The sequence below is a fragment of the Protopterus annectens genome, chromosome 2.part1 (genome assembly GCF_019279795.1).
Source record: "Protopterus annectens isolate FY-2018-M chromosome 2.part1, PAN1.0, whole genome shotgun sequence".
NCBI classification, from domain to species: domain Eukaryota; kingdom Metazoa; phylum Chordata; order Ceratodontiformes; family Protopteridae; genus Protopterus; species Protopterus annectens.
The window spans coordinates 1,927,398,085-1,927,418,338 of NC_056729.1; the positions used below are offsets into that span (position 1 = coordinate 1,927,398,085).

The 20,254-nt window shown below is 38.4% G+C and overlaps 1 protein-coding gene across 1 annotated transcript in view; it reads right to left on the minus strand.

Moving 5' to 3' along the window:
* The window catches only part of LOC122795070 (extracellular calcium-sensing receptor-like), a 191,687-nt gene that overhangs the window by 89,734 nt on the left and 81,699 nt on the right, over positions 1–20,254 (minus strand). The window contains exon 3 of the mRNA XM_044063645.1: positions 18,160–18,390. Coding sequence (XP_043919580.1) covers positions 18,160–18,390 — 231 coding nt within the window. The remainder of the gene's footprint in view (positions 1–18,159; positions 18,391–20,254) is intronic.

Below are 20,254 nucleotides of genomic sequence, written 5' to 3' on the forward strand. Positions count from 1 at the left end.
CACTCTTACAGAACTCCAATCTTTTCTCATATATTGACCATAATTCAGTCTACTACATGCCTATAGTGTCTACGCACTTATTACCTTGTCCTGTTCTACAACTCTCCCATGCAGTTGTCTAGTTTTATAATGCTTTTTGTTTCAAGATGCTTTCAGTACCTTGAATGATATTCTGTTAACTATGTGTCCAGTGTTGTAAAACTGTGTACTTCTTGTATTTAACTTATATTGTTTTTGTTCTCAAAATTGTTTCCTTTTTGTAATTTAACTTCAGTTGTTTTTGTATATTTTTTTATAGTTATATATATCACTACTTTTTGAAGATACTTTATTGTTAAATAATTGTTGCTGTTCTTGCCTTATAGATATTTCTAAGAGATTTCACTAAAAAATATGACCTCCCAGTTGAACATTCCTGGCTATCAAGCTTAAATAAATAAATGACTGTGCGTATCTGGGGTAGCGTTGTCGCCTCATAGCAAGACGTTGTCCCGTTCGATTCTCAGCTAGAGCATCTTCTGTGTGGAGGCATACGTGAATGGTGCATGCCTTCGTTGAAGGTTGTGCATCAGGGCTGGTAACCCGGTACATAAAAATCCACTACCAATCATTAACGGACCAGAGTTCCGCTGTGGCGACCCCTAACCAGGAAAAGATGAAAGACACAAACATATATATATATATATATATATATATATGTGTGTGTGTTTTTTGTGTGTGTGTGTGTGTGTGTGTGTGTGTGTGTGTGTGTGTGTGTGTGTGTGTGTGTGCATGTGCATGTGTGTATATATATAGATATATGTATATATATGTACACACACACACAGATAGATAGATAGATAGATAGATAGATAGATAGATAGATAGATAGATAGATAGATAGATAGATATACAGACATGGGTCAACTTCAAACCATTGAAACCCCAGATCACTGAATCACATATCATCAAGACCAATTCAGTGAAACCACAAAGCATCAGAAACTGAAAACATTGAACCTGACTTGATTGAATATAGCCATGGACTATAAAACAAAAGTGCACAACCTGCACCTACATTATGCCCACCACCCAAAACACTGGAAACCTAAAATATCCTATCCTTCATTTTTGCAAGGGGGACGTGCCCCCTGCATTCCCCCACCCCCTGAAAATTAAATATATCAAGTCCAAAATTACACAGCATTGTCGATGAGGGAACACCCACAGCAGGCTCACATCCACCTGAGAGATGCCCAGTGAGCTATACACGTACAGCATCTCCATTCTGTTTAATAGTGTTGCTACAGAGAAACAAGAAGTATATAGGTTTTTAAATTAATGCAATTAGGTGTGTTTGAGGTTGACATAATGGTTAAGGTGTTTGCCTTATAGACACAAGCTGCAGAGTTTGATTCTGACATGGGGTAATTGGCTAGGCTCATAAGGGCAGTTAACCTAATACTAATCTATGAACCACTATAGGTCAAAGTACTACCTTGGCCACAGTTAAGGATAGTCTTTGTAAATGGATGATAAGACACAGATTTTTCCCTGGGCTATCATATATGGCTCTGCTTGATTTAGGAGGTAAGCACTATCCGTTGTTCAAAAAGGGGGGGCAAGACCTTTACATGCATTTACTTAAAAGGTTTTTTATGACCTGGCATTGTAATAATTTGGCTAATATTGCTCCTATGCTCCAACATAACTGTAAGGTAATATAATTTTAGCCTCCCTGTGTAACAATGAGGTCAGTATAAATTGCCAGGATTTTCATATTATAATTGATGAAAACTACAAGATAATTTTTTTGTAGGGGAAAATAAGGAAAGAAGGTCTATATATGTGCAGTGAACTCCAATGGGAGGACTTCAGACTTTAACATTTGAATGAAACACATTCTCAGATGTGAAGGAGGTTAGCTAGTACCAATACAGTATGTAATATTCAGCTACAAAGACATTTTAACATTATTTTTTTATAACTTGGAGGGAACAGAAAGTGAAGGTAACTTTCTGCAGGAAACCAGAATTTTGAACTAGTCATTTTATATTGCTCTTACATAAGTTGGCTTATTGCATCAGCAAAAGTGCGAGAGCAGGGATGCAAATTTCCCATTACAGTAAAGCTGGGGCATTGTGTTGACACCCTGTTTTCTTTATCTTACATACAGCATGTTTAGGTGCTTTTATTGCACTGCCTGGTTAAGTGCCTGGCTCAGGGTTGCATGAGGCTATAAAGGAAATGTAGGGAAGACCTGCATTATACTATACGGGAAATGGAGGGAATCCAACCCTGTACACAAAAAGTCACTCAATAACAGCTCACAGCCTTAGTCCTCAGTGCTAATTTCAATATATATAAACCAGCATTGTTGTATTTGAATCAGTTTGGCTAGTAAATTGTGTTATACTTGATGTTAGCTTTGTGGAGTTCTTGTATAAAAGCTGGAAAGCTCTACATCAATTGTTAATGAATAAAATACTGAATCTTTATATTGTGAAATGATGTTTCAGTGTTCTCATAATAAATACTGCTTGATAAAATGTAGAGGTCAATGAAGACAATCATAATAAATGACAGTGGGGGTAGAACAGCATGTGAAAATCTAAAACTACCTCAGTCATTACATCAAGAAATGGTAAATGACAGTTTATCTGCTAAAATTCAACATTCTCAAACATACAACATTTATTGTAGGAAAAGGAGGCCCTATATGTAACTCCGTGTTAAGAAGGAGCCTCTTTCTTGTGACACACAGTGTTGCAGAATGAGAAAGTAAAGTGCTGCTGAGTGCACAGGAGTGGACACAGTCACAGGGTTGTAACCTTAATCTATTCAGGGGTGGCAACCTTCAGTGAGAGGGTTAGCATGTCTGGGAATTATGAGATTGCTGAGACAGGTAATAAATTGGAGATAAGAAAGACAGTCATCAAACAAGATTCAACAGACCAAGAGAGTCACATCTGTTAACTATTTCAGCACTTGTTGAAAGCATACAACAGGACAAAATACAGAAAGAGGAAATATGTAAAACACCTGTGTAAGAAGTTTATCAGTTCCAAATTGTCCTGCTGCTCACATCTGGTTTCCCATTAATGTCTAACAGTTTTGTTAACAACATCAGAATACACAATAATTTCAACAAAAATGGTAAACTTTATTCCGTACAAAATGCAACATAGAAAGAGTAATGTTAAGAGTTCACTCACCATAAATACACTGGCCAGAGGAACTAGATTCAGAACAGCATGGGATACAGTCATTCTTAATGGCAATGTTATACACTTGTCTTAAAGTGGCAGTGGCTGTATGTATTCAGTGTACATGCAGACTCAACAGAAACCTCCCTCTCAAAGAATTTATGAAGCACAGATATGTGCACCAGAGATACATGTATATTCAACCCTCTGTTCTGACCCTGTCACTACTCATATTAAACATTTATGAATGTAATTAGTTATGCGATATTCTAAACATTTTTATAAATGCTATGATGTGATTATTCGTGAAACTGCAACACTTGAGGTAAATGTTGCTTAGAAAAGAAACATCTGTACAATCATTTATCTGGCCACATTACTCTTTTGCAGTCCTGATAGTGAATTTACCTTTTACTGTCTTTAGTCTTCCACTGTACACCATTTAACCAGTACAAGTAATGGAAAAATAGCCCCTGGAATGGAAACAGACAACTAATTACCGTGAACAGGATCGTACTCAGAGTCACTCTGCAAAAGTATCAACAAGATCAGGAAAAGTGACATTCTGCTGGGCAGCACACAGTCTGTTGATATATGTTGTGGATTTCAGATGTCCACTCTTGCAAGTAAATAGATTGGATAATAGTTTGTAATTCATGATTATTTCTGATAGCTTGTTTTAACTTTTCTAGTCTTCTGGGAGTCATAGGTCTGGTTGTCATTAAGTTCAGCACATAGAGGACAACATCTCCTTCAGCATCTGACAATAACTGGTCACATATAAGATTTCTAGAAAATATATCTGCTTCATCTAATTGATTTGGAGGTGCATATGTTGCTTTGTGATTGAATCTTCTTGTTCTCATCAACAGTACTTGACATTTTGAGAGGTTCTTTATCTAGATTATCAGAATGAATCAGTCAAACTAATAACTTATGGCCAGGAGCGGCCTTAGGTCAACTGGTGCCCTAGGCAAAAGGGCTCCAAGGTGCCCCCACCCGGTGCCCCCATCCTGGTCTACCTACACCAAATAAATACTGGAAAAGCACCGCTACTAGAGCAGCGCCCTAGGTGGCCACCTAGTTGGCCTATGCCTAAGGCTTATGCTTATGGCCAGTTTGGAGTTGGAAACATTCTAGCTGCGATAAGTATTTGGAAAACATGTCAAGTACCACACACTTGCAAAGACACTCTTTCTTATTTTGTAAATATTTCAATCCAGAATCAGTTAGTATTCCTAGGCAATAGACAGTAGGACTTAACACTTGTTCATCCGTCTGAAGTAATATCGCATCTAGGCTAAGGAAACTATCATAGGCACTCATGACTATCAGTTTGATGACATCATAGTATGTTAACATTGGCTCTATTGTTGTTAACATTTCTTTTTTCTGAATGCTTGGAGTTCAGCATTTCTCCATGACCAGGATACACCTTTCATAAACTGTTCTGTCAATAGATGCAGTACAATTAATAAATCTGCAGAGACTTGCCTAAGAAATTAATCATGCCTAGTATGCATCTTAACTTTGTCGTCACAAGATGGACTCTTTAGCTCAGTTATTGCTCTGGCCCTGCCTGCATTTAGTCCTATCCCTTTAGCATTTATGCTGTGGCAAAAGGATTGAAACACAGTCTTTCCAAAAATCATTTAACCTTAACACTGGGTTATTAATAGTTCAGAGCACTGCCTTCAACCTTAAATCATGTGCTCTTATTTTGACCAAGTACCAGGATTTTATCAATGACACCAACACAATCAAGCCCTCTTAACAAGTCAGTCATTTTATACTTAAAGATTTCACTTGCTAAGGTTAAACTAAATGGCAGCATCTTGAAAAAGTAATCTTCCCCCTGAAGTGAAGTCTGCCACCTTTTGATTATTTTACTCTAGGGGTATTTTCCAGATGTCTTTAATGTGGAAAACACTTCTGCATTGACTAGTTTAAGTGCTATATCTTTCAATGCAGCATTTAGCCATTTTAGGTCAACACATTTTTGTACACTATCATCCTTCTTGCAAGGCCTATTGATGCACCTCACTCAGTTGGTTCAGTGACAGTTTCTATTTCCCCAAGTCTTTGCATTCGTTTGAGCTATACCTCTGCTTTAGACAGCATAGGAAATAGCAGACACCTGTGTGTGGTTAAGACATATTAAACTTAATTCAGTTTTAATGCAATCTTCTTTAGTTCACAGTTAAGAGGACCAGTTTTCACCAAATGCATCCACACTAGCTTCATTTAATTTGACAGTTAGACCCATCGCATATGTCACAGCTCTGCAATCAGACTGTGTATAGAGCATCATGTATATTACATCTAGAACTCATACTTGTGCTGTTTCTAATGAGACATGTCTGGAAATCTACCAATGCAACTGAGTTTGCTTCAGGATTATGTATTTTTGTCTCAGCTTCAAGCAACCATGCTATGGGAAACGTTTACAGGTAGAAGGGAATAGCAGAATCCCATCAGCCTCTGTATCAGTCTTAAACCTCACTTGTGTTCTTTGAATAGGGTGATTCACTTGCTAGATTGCTTTAGTGTCAGATACAATAGTTACTTAATCCAGGAGAAACACTTTCCAGATGCAGTCTCTTTAATTAACTTTACTTTAATACTGACAGCGTAATGTCCCAGCTTTTAACACATTATGCCACATGCTGCATGCTGCATGCTGCTTGACACAGCATGGTAACAGTTAACACCCCAGACATTTGCCCAGTGTAGGCTCGCTGTACGTCTTTTGCCTATACTTAACTCTGAATAGCCTTTTACCTCTTTTTACATTTGTTTTTTTAATGAGTTCTACTTTCCATATATCATTTGCCATATTTAAATTAGTATTTTTTTTTTCACTAATTCAGCCTCTGAGGTGATTTCTGTGGCCTTAAAATTACTTCTGATATACTTCAGCATCCATTAACCCAATAACTATTCTTTCTCTGATTTGTTTATCTATTGTTTCGTTAAACTCATAATTTTCAGCCAGGTCATACAATTGCCTTAGAAAAGCTTTAACACATTCAGCTTTGGTTTGCTCATGTCACTGCAGGCATATATGGGTGTAGATGGCAACAATCAAATTGATGAATGTTGACATCACTAAATTTGACAAATTAACATTGACAAGTAAATGTTGGCATGCTTCTGTGCATGTGTGCATGCTCTAAAGTTAATCTTTGAACCATGCAAGATTTAAAACTGCTTCTGCAGTGGGGAAAGCTGACTTGCATCACAATACCCCATTATAATTATTTATTGCAACTCCAAGATTGCACAATCCCTGGGGAAAGGGCATGTTTTCTAACATTGGGGATTATGCAGTCTTTGACACCTGTTGAACATCTGTTTGGTTGACAAAACAGAGGTCAATTTAAACTTCAGTTGAGTACCTGCAGGTATCCTATATGAATATACACAGCTATATGCACACACACACACACACACACACACACACACACACACACACATACACACACACACACGTGTGTGTGTATGTATATATATATATATATATATATATATATATATATATATATATATATATATATATATTCATATATTCATTTGTCAGTTCAGTGCTCTTAAAGCTGCTTAATAAACTAAATTCATATAATAGTTGTTTGAGATTTGACATTAACATTGTTTCTGCAATCATATCATTTGGTTGCAACAAAGTTAAATCATATTTCAAAATAAAGAAGACTTTATAGCTTGTCCAGGCTATATAATTTGTTTTGTTTAATGTTATTTCAACCATATCAACATTTATTTTAATGAGGGTATTGGTACTTACATTCACATTGAGGTAACCTGATCAAGTTCCCAAGATGTAAAGTTTCAAATAAAATTGATATTGGCTCGTTTGCAAACATATCATTTATCAACTGGAGGGATACTTATTGACCATAAACCAAAATGGAATAAAACAGTGACACAATTAGCCTTCAGTTTCAGTAAAGCACATGAAACTATTTTCTATCTTAAATGGCAAAAGATGGAATTCTTTTATAACATAGTGTGGGATAGCCATGCTCTGCTCTAAGCTATACACAGACACACACACACACACACACACACACACACACGCACACACACGCACACACACGCACACACACACACACACACACACACACACACACACACACACACACACACACACACACACACACACACACACACACACACACACACACACACATATATATATATATAAGCTTGCATTTTTTGCATATTAAATGTGAAAAATGTGAATAATTTCTTGACTATAGCTTAAATGGAGTGCACATATATGCATTCATGTTTGTTATGTTTGCAATCTGCAATACATTTTTAAACATCTACCAGTTTCTATTTTATTTTCAAAAATAGCTGATTCAGTATTTTCAGAATTCTGTATTTTTTCTGTCTCTCTCTGAAGGTGAAACCTGACCTGATTTTTCACCAGACTGAGGACATAAACTTTATCCCAGCTATATTTTCCAGATAACAACTGCTAACTATGTTTGCTTATTCTAAGTTTACTTTATCCTAGTTATATATTCCAGATAACAACTGCTATGTTAGCTTATTCTAAGTTGACTGTCAATAGTAAATGTTTAGTGAAGACAGTTTTTTTTTTCCTCCCGTATAAATAATAGCAGCTATGAGCTGCTGAGGTCCTACTAACTCAACCAAGCTAAGAAAGTTATAAGACACAGAATGAGGACAACACCATTAGTCAATAACAGTAGCCCTTTCATATGTGTTATTTGTTTCACATTTCCATAATACACACTATTATTCATTAGGAAATAGCTTTGTTAATAAAACGTGGTGTTCTTTAAGTTTGTTTGAGTTTGAGTTTCCGTGTCAGTCTTGAACTTTGCACTCTGAAACATTTTTTCAGTGACCTCTCATAAATATGTGTGTGTGTGTGTGTGTGTGTGTGTGTGTGTGTGTGTGTGTGTGTGTGTGTGTCCACATGTGTGTGTGCCCACTATTGTCTTCTTTGTTGTACAGTTCTCACTCTTCTTGCATTTTAACAAGTATTCTGCTCACGCTCCATCCATCTCCTCTGTAGGATCATTGATTTCTAACACATGAGATCTTTGGACATACATGATGTGCAAATGTCTCAATCCCTGAGCCTGAAAGTAACACACTGTGACCATTATTATATGTATCCTCATGCATACATGCAGACAAAACATTGAAATACCTCTGGCCCTTGTACTGGTACACAGATAAAAATAAATGAACACAATTAGGTATTTACTAGACAACTATCCAACAACAGTGTAAGAACAAGTGTAGCCATATCATCAGTACCCATACCAGAACTACAGTTTTACTGACTTTTATTAGCTGCACACCACATGTATAATATTTAAATATTAGCACAGATATGCATGGTTTCTATCTAGACTTCTCAACTGTCCCTATTTTTGGAGGAAAGGCCACAATTTAAAATATGATTTATCCATGATTATCATGTACACATTTTTGGATGTATGCCCTTATTTTCAGGCATGCTTTACTCCTTCATAAAATTTTCATCACACATGAATTTTAAAAATGGCTAGCACATTGAAAATCACACTACATGACCAACATGCAAGTGGCACCAGTAAAGAAAACATGCATGTTAACATCTGCCTTTTCTAGAAGCAAATATAAATGACCTTGTGTGGTAGAACTTTGTAATGCAGTCCAATGAAGTCTACAGATTTAGTACTGTCTCTTTGATAGTGTGCTTATAATTTTCCATCATTTTTATTACTCTCTGTTTTATAAGGATGTTTCTAAGCAGTACCCCACATTCCGACTGGAAGAAGGAAGAGTTTTTTGCTATTGGGTATTCACAGTTTACAAGAATTAGCTGTCCAGATCTATCCCTGGATGTGCATAATTTCCAGGGCCTTTGTACAAAGTTCCAGAGTTTGCAGGTTGAGAGGTATGTTTCTATTCCACTCTGCTAGTTGCTATAATCTATAATAAACATCATCAGTGTTTATAGGTGCAGGATGTAGTTGTAGTTAGTTCAATACCTGTACCTGCATGCTTAATGCAAAGCTGATGTTTGCACAATAACCTCAACAAAAGTTTTGTATATAATTATACATGTTTCTGTATAGATTAACATTAATAGTCTAAAACTTTCCAGCTATTTGCTGACTTCATAAGGTTTTATGGAATATCTAAAAGTTTCTTCCTTTGCCAGACAACAATACAATTAAATAAAGTAGGATTGTGCAAAACCAAACGAAAACCCACTGGATAAACGTCCCGTCACTCACAAAAATGATAAATAAATTAGCCAAATCCTCTGAGAGAAGGGACGACCAAGGCAGTTTAAAACATAAAACAAAAAAATCAAAGCTCCAGAGAAAATAAGGTTCAACAAACACTGTGTTTACTGATAGGTAAGTGCTTCACAAGAAATTGCTTCATCAGACCTTCCACACACAATAAAAAACAAGGCCCATATATAATGAATCGGAAATTCAAACTCTCCAATCAAAATCACAGTAAATAACATGACATCATAAAAGCTACATAAATTTAAAAAGAAATACATCTATTCAGTTTACTGTCATACAAACCTACAAATCAACTATAAATAACTATACAATAGCATAGACAAAAAATAAAAGTAAAAAAGAAAGTAAAAACAGACTACCATAAGAAATCTACTCTAAAACATGCTAAAATGCATATTAGGAGTCATTTGGGTATCCTCCTTTTCTTAAGTAGAGGCTTAATGGTAGCACGTTCATTAAGACCCCTACCTCTATCAGCTCTGAGGATGAACATCCAATTGTTCTCCTTATACTCAGTATGATTGCAAATATCACCTTTTCTTATTGTGGGGATAACAACATCAATGACCCTAAAACTAAACGTATGTCCTTCACCATAATTAATGACATGCTTACATAGGGCATTGTGCTCAGCACCTCTGCGTATACAATAAACATGTTCCCTCATACGCTCTCTCAGTGATTCATCTTTCAATGATGCGAATGCACGCACTAACGTGCTTATAAAAATAGTTGTTGTTTGTTGTTACAATCATTTTACCCTGAACACAAACCTTCTTTTAAGGTCCAGATGAAAAAAGCCAGAGTGTGTTATAAGCCCCAAAAAAATTACACTTGCCACATGGTAGTGTAATACCAACCTCAACTGAGTTACTGGATCTAGCAGTGTAGTTTAAAAATCTCCCTAAGTGCTTGATGGTCTCTAGTAAAAAACAGGGGTACTTTGACCTGTTTGCTCAACTTATTGGAGCCACACGACTCACCTTCTACTCTTGGACCATAGTATGGTGCTGCTGCACCTCCTCTAAGTAAATCCAAATCTGACCAACATCTAAGAATTTCAGTTTGATTATAACCTCTCTGTAACAACCTATGTTCAAGTTGTACCTTCTCCAGTTGAAAGCCTTCTGGCGTAGGGTTCAGTCTTGATGCTCTAATACCTTGACCATGAATAAGGTTGCGAAAAACATGTGGAGGGCATACTACTTCTGATTTGGTTTGTGTTCCTAAAACAGTGTCTTCTTGAACACCTGTATTAATCATAGAACCCTGTCATTTCTCTATAAATAACTCCAAGTATTCAATTCAAGTCTTCGAAGAAGACACTGTAAACTTCAAACAATCAAACCAAATCAGAACTAGTACCCCTCCACAGGAGAAACAAATCATTGACAAGGTCAAGGTATTAGAGCATCAAGATTGAACCCCACGCCAGAAGGCTTTCAACTGGAGAAGGTACAACTTGAACATAGGTTGTTACAGTGAGGTTATAATCAAACTGAAATTCTTAGATGTTGGTCAGATTTGGATTTACTTAGAGGTGGTGCAGCAGCACCATACTATGGTCCAAGAATAGAAGGTGAGTCGTGTGGCTCCAATAAGTTGAGCAAACAGGTCAAAGTACCCCTGTTTTTTACTAGAGACCATCAAGCACTTAGGGAGATTTTTAAACTACACTGGTCTATTTTACAGGTGGATCCTGAGATTGGTAGCATAGTTGGTGATAATCCCTCTTTTCGTTATAGGAATACGAAGAACCTGAAGAGGTTGTTATGCAATGGGAATGATAGATCCAGTAACTCAGTTGAGGTTGGTATTACACTACCATGTGGCAAGTGTAATTCTTGTGGGCTTATTAACAACTCTAAAAGTAAATTCATCAATGAAGCAACATTAAGTTGTGAAAGCGCTTACCGTTTGTCTTCTGCAATAAAGTACAGTGACTGATTTCCAGTGCTGTTGTTGTGTGTTTTGGGCACCTCAGTGTACCTGCAGCCGTTTGGTTTTTGCATCTTCAGTTATTAACAACTCTGGCTTTTTTGATCATCCTGACCTTAAAAGAAGGTTTGTGTTCAGGGTAAATGTGGATTGTAGAACAACAAATGTGGTCTATTTAGCAGAGTGCACGTTATGTGCATCATTCTATGTAGGAAAGATGAATAGATCACTGAGAGAGCGTATGAGGGAACATGTTTATTGTATACGCAGAGGTGCTGAGCACAATGCCCTATGTAAGCATGTCATTAATTATGGTGAAGGACATACGTTTAGTTTTAGGGTCATTGATGTTGTTATCCCCACAATAAGAAAAGGTGATATTTGCAATCATACTGAGTATAAGGAGAACAATTGGATGATCATCCTCAGAGCTGATAGAGGTAGGGGTCTTAATGAACGTGCTACCATTAAGCCCCTACTTAAGAAAAGGAGGATACCCAAATGACTCCTAATATGCATTTTAGCATGTTTTAGACTAGATTTCTTAAGATAGTCTGTTTTTACTTTCTTTTTTACTTTTATTTTTTGTCTACGCTATTGTATAGTTATTTATTGTTGATTTGTAGGTTTGTATGACAGTAAACTGAATAGATGTATTTCTTTTTAAATTTATGTAGCTTTTATGATGTCATGTTATTTACTGTGATTTTGATTGGAGAGTTTGAATTTCTGATTCATTATATATGGACCTTGTTTTTTATTGTGTGTGGAAGGTCTGATGAAGCAATTTCTTGTGAAGCGCTTACCTATCAGTAAACACAGTGTTCGTTGAACCTTATTTTCTCTGGAGCTTTGATTTTTTTGTTTTATGTTTTATGCTGCCTTGGTTGTCCCTTCTCTCAGAGGATTTGGCTAAAGTAGGATTGTGCCATACACAGTATCAGAGTATGTATGTGTGGTAACGTTTTCTGCTGTTAGTGCAAAAAGCTATGCAATAATCATCATCACCATCAACCCCCATAAGAACTTTTTATATGTATCGTCAGTCTTCTTAAAGCCTATTAACAATAGATGGATCACTGCCATTATTGGCACTTATAGTTTTATATTGCTTACTTATCCGTCTATCACAAACAGATAGGACAGTACTCAGTTTACATAAATTATGAAAATATTGTAATGTAATATCCACATACCCAAACTTGCACAACAGAAACCATAGTATTTGAGATACTGAAGTCTAACAACATTAACACAACAACAATGGGACACAGATGTTGAATTATATCTGCTGAGAACCTGAATTTAGTCCTGATTGTTTAAATTCATTTTAGTATTTAACATAAAGGCTATACAACAGAATTTGCCGATTTTCAATTTTCTGTAACGGCTTGATTATTGATGTTAATAATACTGATTGTGATTTAAAAATAAAACTTTGTTTTTCTAACAACACAAAAAAAGACAATAATATTGTCAGTTGTGTCCTTCCTATAATATGACCCAATGAATGAAAAGCACGCTGCTAGATGGAGGTTTTAAGAAGAAACATTTTCTTGATGAAAAGTGAGTTTCTGGCTTACCTAATATCTCAAAAGCATTATTTTTGTATTTTAACTGTTTTCTGCACTTCTAAAAGTCATTTTTGTGTTGTTTAACTGTTGTAGGTTACACACTCAAGTGTGCTAGCCATTTAAAGCATTTACAGTATTTCCTGTTTAAGTCTCTGTTGTTTCTGCTAAAAAACAAAAAAAAAAAAAACAAAAAAAAAATCCTTGTTTCCCGCCTTTTCTAAACTAGAGTAGTCCAGATTTCAGGTTTGCTGAATTATGGGCTGTGGTATAGTTCCTGTGTTGCCCATATCCTTACTTGGATAGGAGGAAGCTTCTCTGTTCACCAATGAGAGTGGGGAGCTTTGAGCAGCTTATCTGTCCCTGGAGGAGTGGTCTCAGCCTAGCAACTAGTAGCTGATTGGCTATTTTGGGCTAATTCCTATGTCTTTCTAGCTCCCTGCCTTAAAACCCGCATTTGCACGGTTTTCATCATGCAACATCGTGCAGCGCCGTTTAAGCAGTCTTAAACTATTCCCGGCTCCACAAAGTCTGGTCTTCAATTTTTCCCTTAGAACTAGTCAAACTCCCAAAGTAAGCACTCAACCTTCCTTCTACAGCCCAGCATTTGCTCAAATTTCTCAGTAAAGCACTAACATACTATAGCACTACACCCCCCTTATACTATCTAGAAGTAATCTTATACTATCTAAAAGTACAAGGATCCCTATTTGTCCATTCCAGACAATCAACAAAACAGTTCTTTAAACTATCCAGGCATGTCCAAACTGCAGTTTTAGGTATACTCTCCAGTCCAGCTGGTGAATCTGGGAATCTTGAGGCAATGTTACAATTACCTTATGTACACAGACAACCCTCTCCTCCTTCTAACAAACTCAAATGTATGTGAGAGATTCAACTATACAGCCAAACTGGAGGCTGAGCTCTCTCAACTCAAGACTGGCACAGTCAGTCAGGAGGAGAAGGAAACCACTCGCACCACAGAACCAGTCTCACAAAGACCAATCGTATCAGCAAACAAGACACATAAACTCACAAAAACATACTCGGAGGCTCTAATTAAAAATCTGCCAAAGCAGCTGAGACCTCCAAAGCAGACATCCAAGCAACTGCTGCCACCTAACAACTCTCATGTATCACATACTTCACAAAGTCAGTGTGCCACACAGTCACAGCCCTTAAGGCTAAATAACACACCAAATACACTAGTAATAGGTGACTCTATTATCAGGCACACTGATGCCCCGCTCACCAGATTGAACAAGGAGAAGGTCACTGTAAGCTGCTTGTTGGGTGCCATTGGGTGCCAAGATTCACAACATAACACAAGCACTCAGGTCACTCCACAGCAGGTACAAATATGACTCTGTCATTGTCCATGTTGGTGTGAATGACCTGAGATGTACTTCCTTGGACTACATGAAAAGAGACATAGAGGAGCTCCTGGATCATGTAGCCCAGGCCGGTATGACCCTGACCCTGAGTAGCATTTTGCCCTCACCAAGAATGTTGCCACGGTATAAGGACAAAATGATCAATTTTAACAAGTGGCTAAACTATTGGTGTCATTCAAAGGGGATCCAGTGTCTGTCAACCTGGGATGACATGGTCGACAAGCCACGTTGCTTCGCTAGGGATGGCTTGCACCTGTCACCCTTAGACTTTTGAATACTGGCTAAGGCTTTTGCCACCCCCATAGTGCCTTTTTTAGGCAAGGCTCAAAAGCCAAACCCACCTCCATAGAAAATACAAGAAACAAAAAACTAAGCGTAATGCTACTCAACCACAGAGGTCTAAACGTCAAGATGCACGCACTCGAGGCACTCCTTAGTATAGAGAAAATCGATATCTGTGCAGTAACAGAAACCTGGTTCAAGGTGCCAGAGAGCATCCCAGCACTACCAGGATATAACTCATACCATTCTTTTAGGCCCCAGAACTCCGACCAAAATACTAAAGGTGGGGGAGTATCCATTTTCATTAAGGTTACCCACACCTCCAGGTTAGTGGCACTGCAAGAGGCATCGGAGACCATCCATATGCAACTAACAGTGGACAAAACTGCTTTTCAGTTTGTAGCCAGCTACAGATCACCCACCTTGTCCCAGGACCCCACTCAGCATTCCTGAGAACACTGGAGAATATGAAGGTCTCACCAAACACCATGATATTGGAGGATTTCAACTACCCAAACATTGACTGGGAAAACTACTCAAGTCCCAACTCCTTTGCCCAATGGTTCCTGGAGTTTATAAACTCAAACACCATGGAACAACTGGTCACCACTCCCACAAGAGGGGACAACATATTGGACCTGGTCATCGCCAACATGGGGGCTCAATGTTCCACACTAGAGGTAAACTCCTCGTTGGTAAGATCAGACCATAAACTAATCACTATGGACATCCACATCCCGAACCCACCCCCAGCCAAGGAAACCACTGTGAAAAACTTCTCAAAAGCAAACTTCACACTTCTCAAGACTGAGGTGGAGAATTTCAAAGCATCCAGAATAAAACAAATGGAACTTGCTACCCAAAATGCAGAATCCTTTACAAATGCATTCTATGAGCACCTACAGGAATACATGGATCATGCCATCCCAAGTAAAACCAATACTCACTCCTCCAAAAACAGGAGACCAGTCTGGTGGACCATGGCTATAAATAAACTTTACAACAGAAGGAGGAAACTATTACATGATAGGGAAAAATCCCAAAAAGGGAAGGCATCCCTGATCAGTACTAGCAAGAAACTTCAATCCCTCATAAAATCTTCAAAGGCTAGCTTTGAAAGAAAAATTGCCAAAGATTCTAAAGATAATCACAAGGCTTTCTTTAGCTACATCAAGAATCTGGGTGGTAACTCCCAAATCTGCTCTGAGCTGGTGCAAAATGGCACAAAGTACACTGAACTCACTGACATTGCCAACATCCTGGCAGACAGGTTCAGTGCAAACTTTACCCTCCCTTCTCCCCGAAAAGGACCTGTGTCTATTCCAGAAGTATGCAGTCCCCCTGACATCACAGACACACAGGTGAAAGCAGCCCTTTCCAAAGTAAAAAACACAGCATCAATGGGACCGGATGGCATCCCGGGCTGCGTCTTACATGAGCTCCAAAAAGTACTAAACCCTCACATAAATTCACTGTTCCAACTCAGCCTCACCACGGGTTATGCACCCAAAGAGTGGCGTACAGCAATGGTAATTCCACTGCACAAAAGGGGTGCCACAACGGATCCCAAGAACTATCACCCTATAAGCCTGACTAGCCTGGTCTGCAAGGGTATGGAGCGTATCATCATGGATCTCATAAACAAATACATCGGGAACCTCCAGACACTGGACCCTACCAAATTCGGCTTTGTTAAAGGCAGATCTTGCCTCCTAAACCTAGTTGACTTCTTCAAAAAAGTTACCAAAGCCATAGATGAAGGAAAGGCAGTCCACACAGCCTACTTGGACCTTGCAAAGGCCTTCAACACAATACCCCACTCTGGTATCGTAAATAAGCTTACCAGCCTAAACATCAACCCATTCATCACAAGATGGGTTGCAAACTGGCTCAGGGATAGAACTCACATGGTCAGAGTTGCGAGTGCCATGTCTGACTTTAAACCTGTTACAAGTGGTGTCCCACAGGGCTCTGTCCTGGGACCCCTCTTGTTTGGTATATACTTCTCTGAGGTACAGGCAAGCACAGGAGGACTGTGGCTGACCAAGTTCGCAGATGATTGCAAACTGGGAGCCATAATCGACTCTCCGGCTGACACAAGCATCCTCCAGAAGGGTCTTACGGAGATGGATACCTGGTGTCAGAACCATGGCCTCAAGCTGAATGCCAAAACATGTATAGTCATCCCCTTTGGGAAAAACAAAGTGCCCACAAACTACTACACAGGAGGTAATCCGCTAGGTACGGAAGAAGTAGTTAGGGATCTGGGGACCCAAGTAGATAGTAACCTCTCCTTTGACAATCACATTGCCAAAGTGGTTAGAAAAACCTTCTATACAGCTCACCTAATCACAAAAGGGTTCACATCTAGATCAAGAGAGGTCATTGTGCCCCTCTACTCATCACTCATCAGGCCTATAATTGAATACAATGCCCCATTTGGGATGTACATTACCCAACACCTGCAACAGCTGGAGAAACCTCAAAAGTACCTCACCAAGAGGATTGTGGGCCTCAAACGGATGCCCTATGCAGCTCGACTAAAGAAACTCCAGCTCTACTCAGTTGCTTACCACCTACTCAGAGGCAATCTCTGCCTGATGTACAAGGCCATATCTAACCCGGAACTAAAGGATATGCTCCACCTCAAGAAAACCAAATCCATTAGAGCTACATGCTCCAGGGATTTAAACCTCAGCACAGCTATAAATAGGACATGCTGGAGGGATAGATTCATATCCCAGAGGCTTTCCTCACTCTGGAAAGAGTCCTGGTCCATGTTAGGGAGAGCCCCTCGCTGACCCCCTTCAAGAGAAATCTTGATGAGTGGATGGGAAATCGTAAATTCACTCCTGGGATCACTTCTATGGCCCTGCTGGACAGATGTTCAGGAATCTAGTCTAAAAGGGAGGTGAAAGCCAACACATTCTGGCTAGGCTTATAAATGCCCTAGGGCAGATAGCCTAGTACGTACCTATGAACCTATGAACATGATATGAGTTTGAAGTGGAATTTTGAAGATGGCGAGGTAGAAACTCCCAAGAAGGGTGAAGGATGCATAAACAGATCTGCACCCAAACATTTTCATTTGCTTGACAGCAAAGTTCTTCTAGTGACATATTGAGTCAGGAGTATAGAGGTATTGTGGGCCCAATCCATGCACAAATAAGGAGGAAGATCTTAAAGGTGTCGTTCCAAAAAACATGGAACTTGTGCAAGCCAATAGTATTTCAAGGATTTTAGTTTGTGCTTCTCTAAAACATGGGTCTGTATAATATGATCATTTTTTTAATTAACAAGGTAAGCCCCTAGTCAGAAGTGTCCCTTTTCAGGGAGAGCTTGACCACTGCTTGGACATGTATCTTGCTCAGAACAGCATAGCTTGTTAGGAGAAATTGTGAGAAATAACCAAATCCAACACAGGACTTCATTAACTGCTCCAAACCTTAACCCTCTGAGCTTACCTGTGAGACAAACTTACCTGAGTGTATTTCTCATTCCAGAGAATGGCACTCTCATTCTCCACTTTCAATACAATGTTCTGAAATGCAGTTCGAAAAATTCTTCCAATTCTGACCAACTTATAAGCACCTTCAGGGAATACTTGAATATTGATAATGTCATACTTCACCATTATGTCTCCATTGGCATCAAAAAATATTTCATCGGCCATTTCCGTATAAAAGTGGACATTTTTTACATAATGTAACACCTAAATGTAGGCACAAAATATCAGCTTAGGTTATAACCACTTTATGCATCCCTTTGATTGTTATTTGCTAGTGGTATTATCATCGCCAACATTTATTTTTTAAACTCTAAATATTTACCAGATATTTCAAAGACAGACCAATAGAAGGGAATACATTTGGGACTACATTAGAAGATATAGAAAGAAACAGTGAAAAATGCAACTTATACTGACTACAAAGTTAAAGGAAAATAAGGCTAACATTTTTATATCTCGTTGTTGCTAGTGGATTAATATCTAATGTTTTCCAGTTGAATATCAGGGAGACATAGAGGTATATTGGAAACTATGTACTCAGAATCCAATGTCAAACAAACTATTTTAAAGGTAGCAGATAATATTATTATTAATCTATATTAGTCTATATACTGTAAACAATAACATAGAAATGGTCACAGTATCAAGACACTCACGCAAACAGCTGATCTTCAGAAAGTCTCTGTAAGCAAAGATAAGTGTGTATTGTCAAATGATTTCATAGGCCTATCTTTCTGATTCAGTATGTCACTAGGAGAACAATCACATCTGTGTTTGTACTGGTAACTTATGTGGACACATTACTTGCAGTTTCTGATGAAGAAGTGTCATTACTAGCCACAATGAATCTAGATCACTTGTTTAATAAAACCATTGTGCAAATCTCCATGTTGTAGGAATATCAAGCAATGCTGCAGTTTCATGCTGGGGGGGGAGGGGGGGGTCAAACCCACTATAAGCATTTCCTGATGTACATTTTATACTTAATGATCTGCATGGAATTATACTGACCATCCATGGGTGCAAAGAAGGCATGAATTAAAAGCAAATAAATCAGATATTAGCACCATAGTCATGTTATTGAGGTACTTTGCACATAATAGATAGCAGGATTACCTGAAGTCTTAAAGGCACATTTGCTATTAGAAAAGCTAAAACACTTTCCCATGTCATTGATATAACATTACTAAGAGATCAGAATAACACGGGTTACATATAAGTACTCTGTGAGGATAACACACCACTGTTGGATCACCCACCACCAAAGAAAAGCCATAATATCTTGGTAGACATAACAAAAGTGGTCAACATTGTACTGTATGTCTGGACTTATGATCAGATAAAAACAGCAAGTCAGAAAATTATGTGCCTGTATACAGTGGGCCAGATTTATGAAAGCTTGCATGGAGTTGTAGAGTAATGTAAGACATCAAACAGGCAATATGTCTGCCGTGCAATCCAGGAACAGCAGGCAGGGACATGCACGAGAGCTGCTAAAACTACTCTTGCACGGACAGCGTCATGGTATGCGAATTATCTCATTTGCTGGTGAAAGCCATGCAAATGAGGTAAACTTGTGATCCAGGAAACACTAACCTGTCCGTGGAAGATTAGTGTTATCTGCAGAAATGTACTCCATTGGAAACGGAGTACCGTTCTGCAAATAGCTAAACGGAGCTATGACAGCTCCAAATAAAGGATGCATACAGTTGAGGAAGCATGCCAATGGCCAAATATAAGGCCATTGGCATTTATAAATGTTTAAAATTATTAAAATCTAACTTTTTTTCCCCGATCTCCGATGTTTAAGTGTAGTGCAGCACCGCGCAAATGTGCGGCACTTAAAAAAAAAACAGAAAATAATTTAAAAAGAGCCAAAAATAGCCATTTTCACTAAAAAGCTTATCCTGCCATGCAGGTGAATGGCAGGCTAAAGACAACATGGCCACTGAGTAGTGTGCGAGATGTAACCATGCATTAGTAGGCAATCCTATGCAAATGAGGATAAGGATAGTTTGTCTGTGTCTTTCAGCTTATCCTGGTTAGGGGTCGCCACAGCGGAACTCTG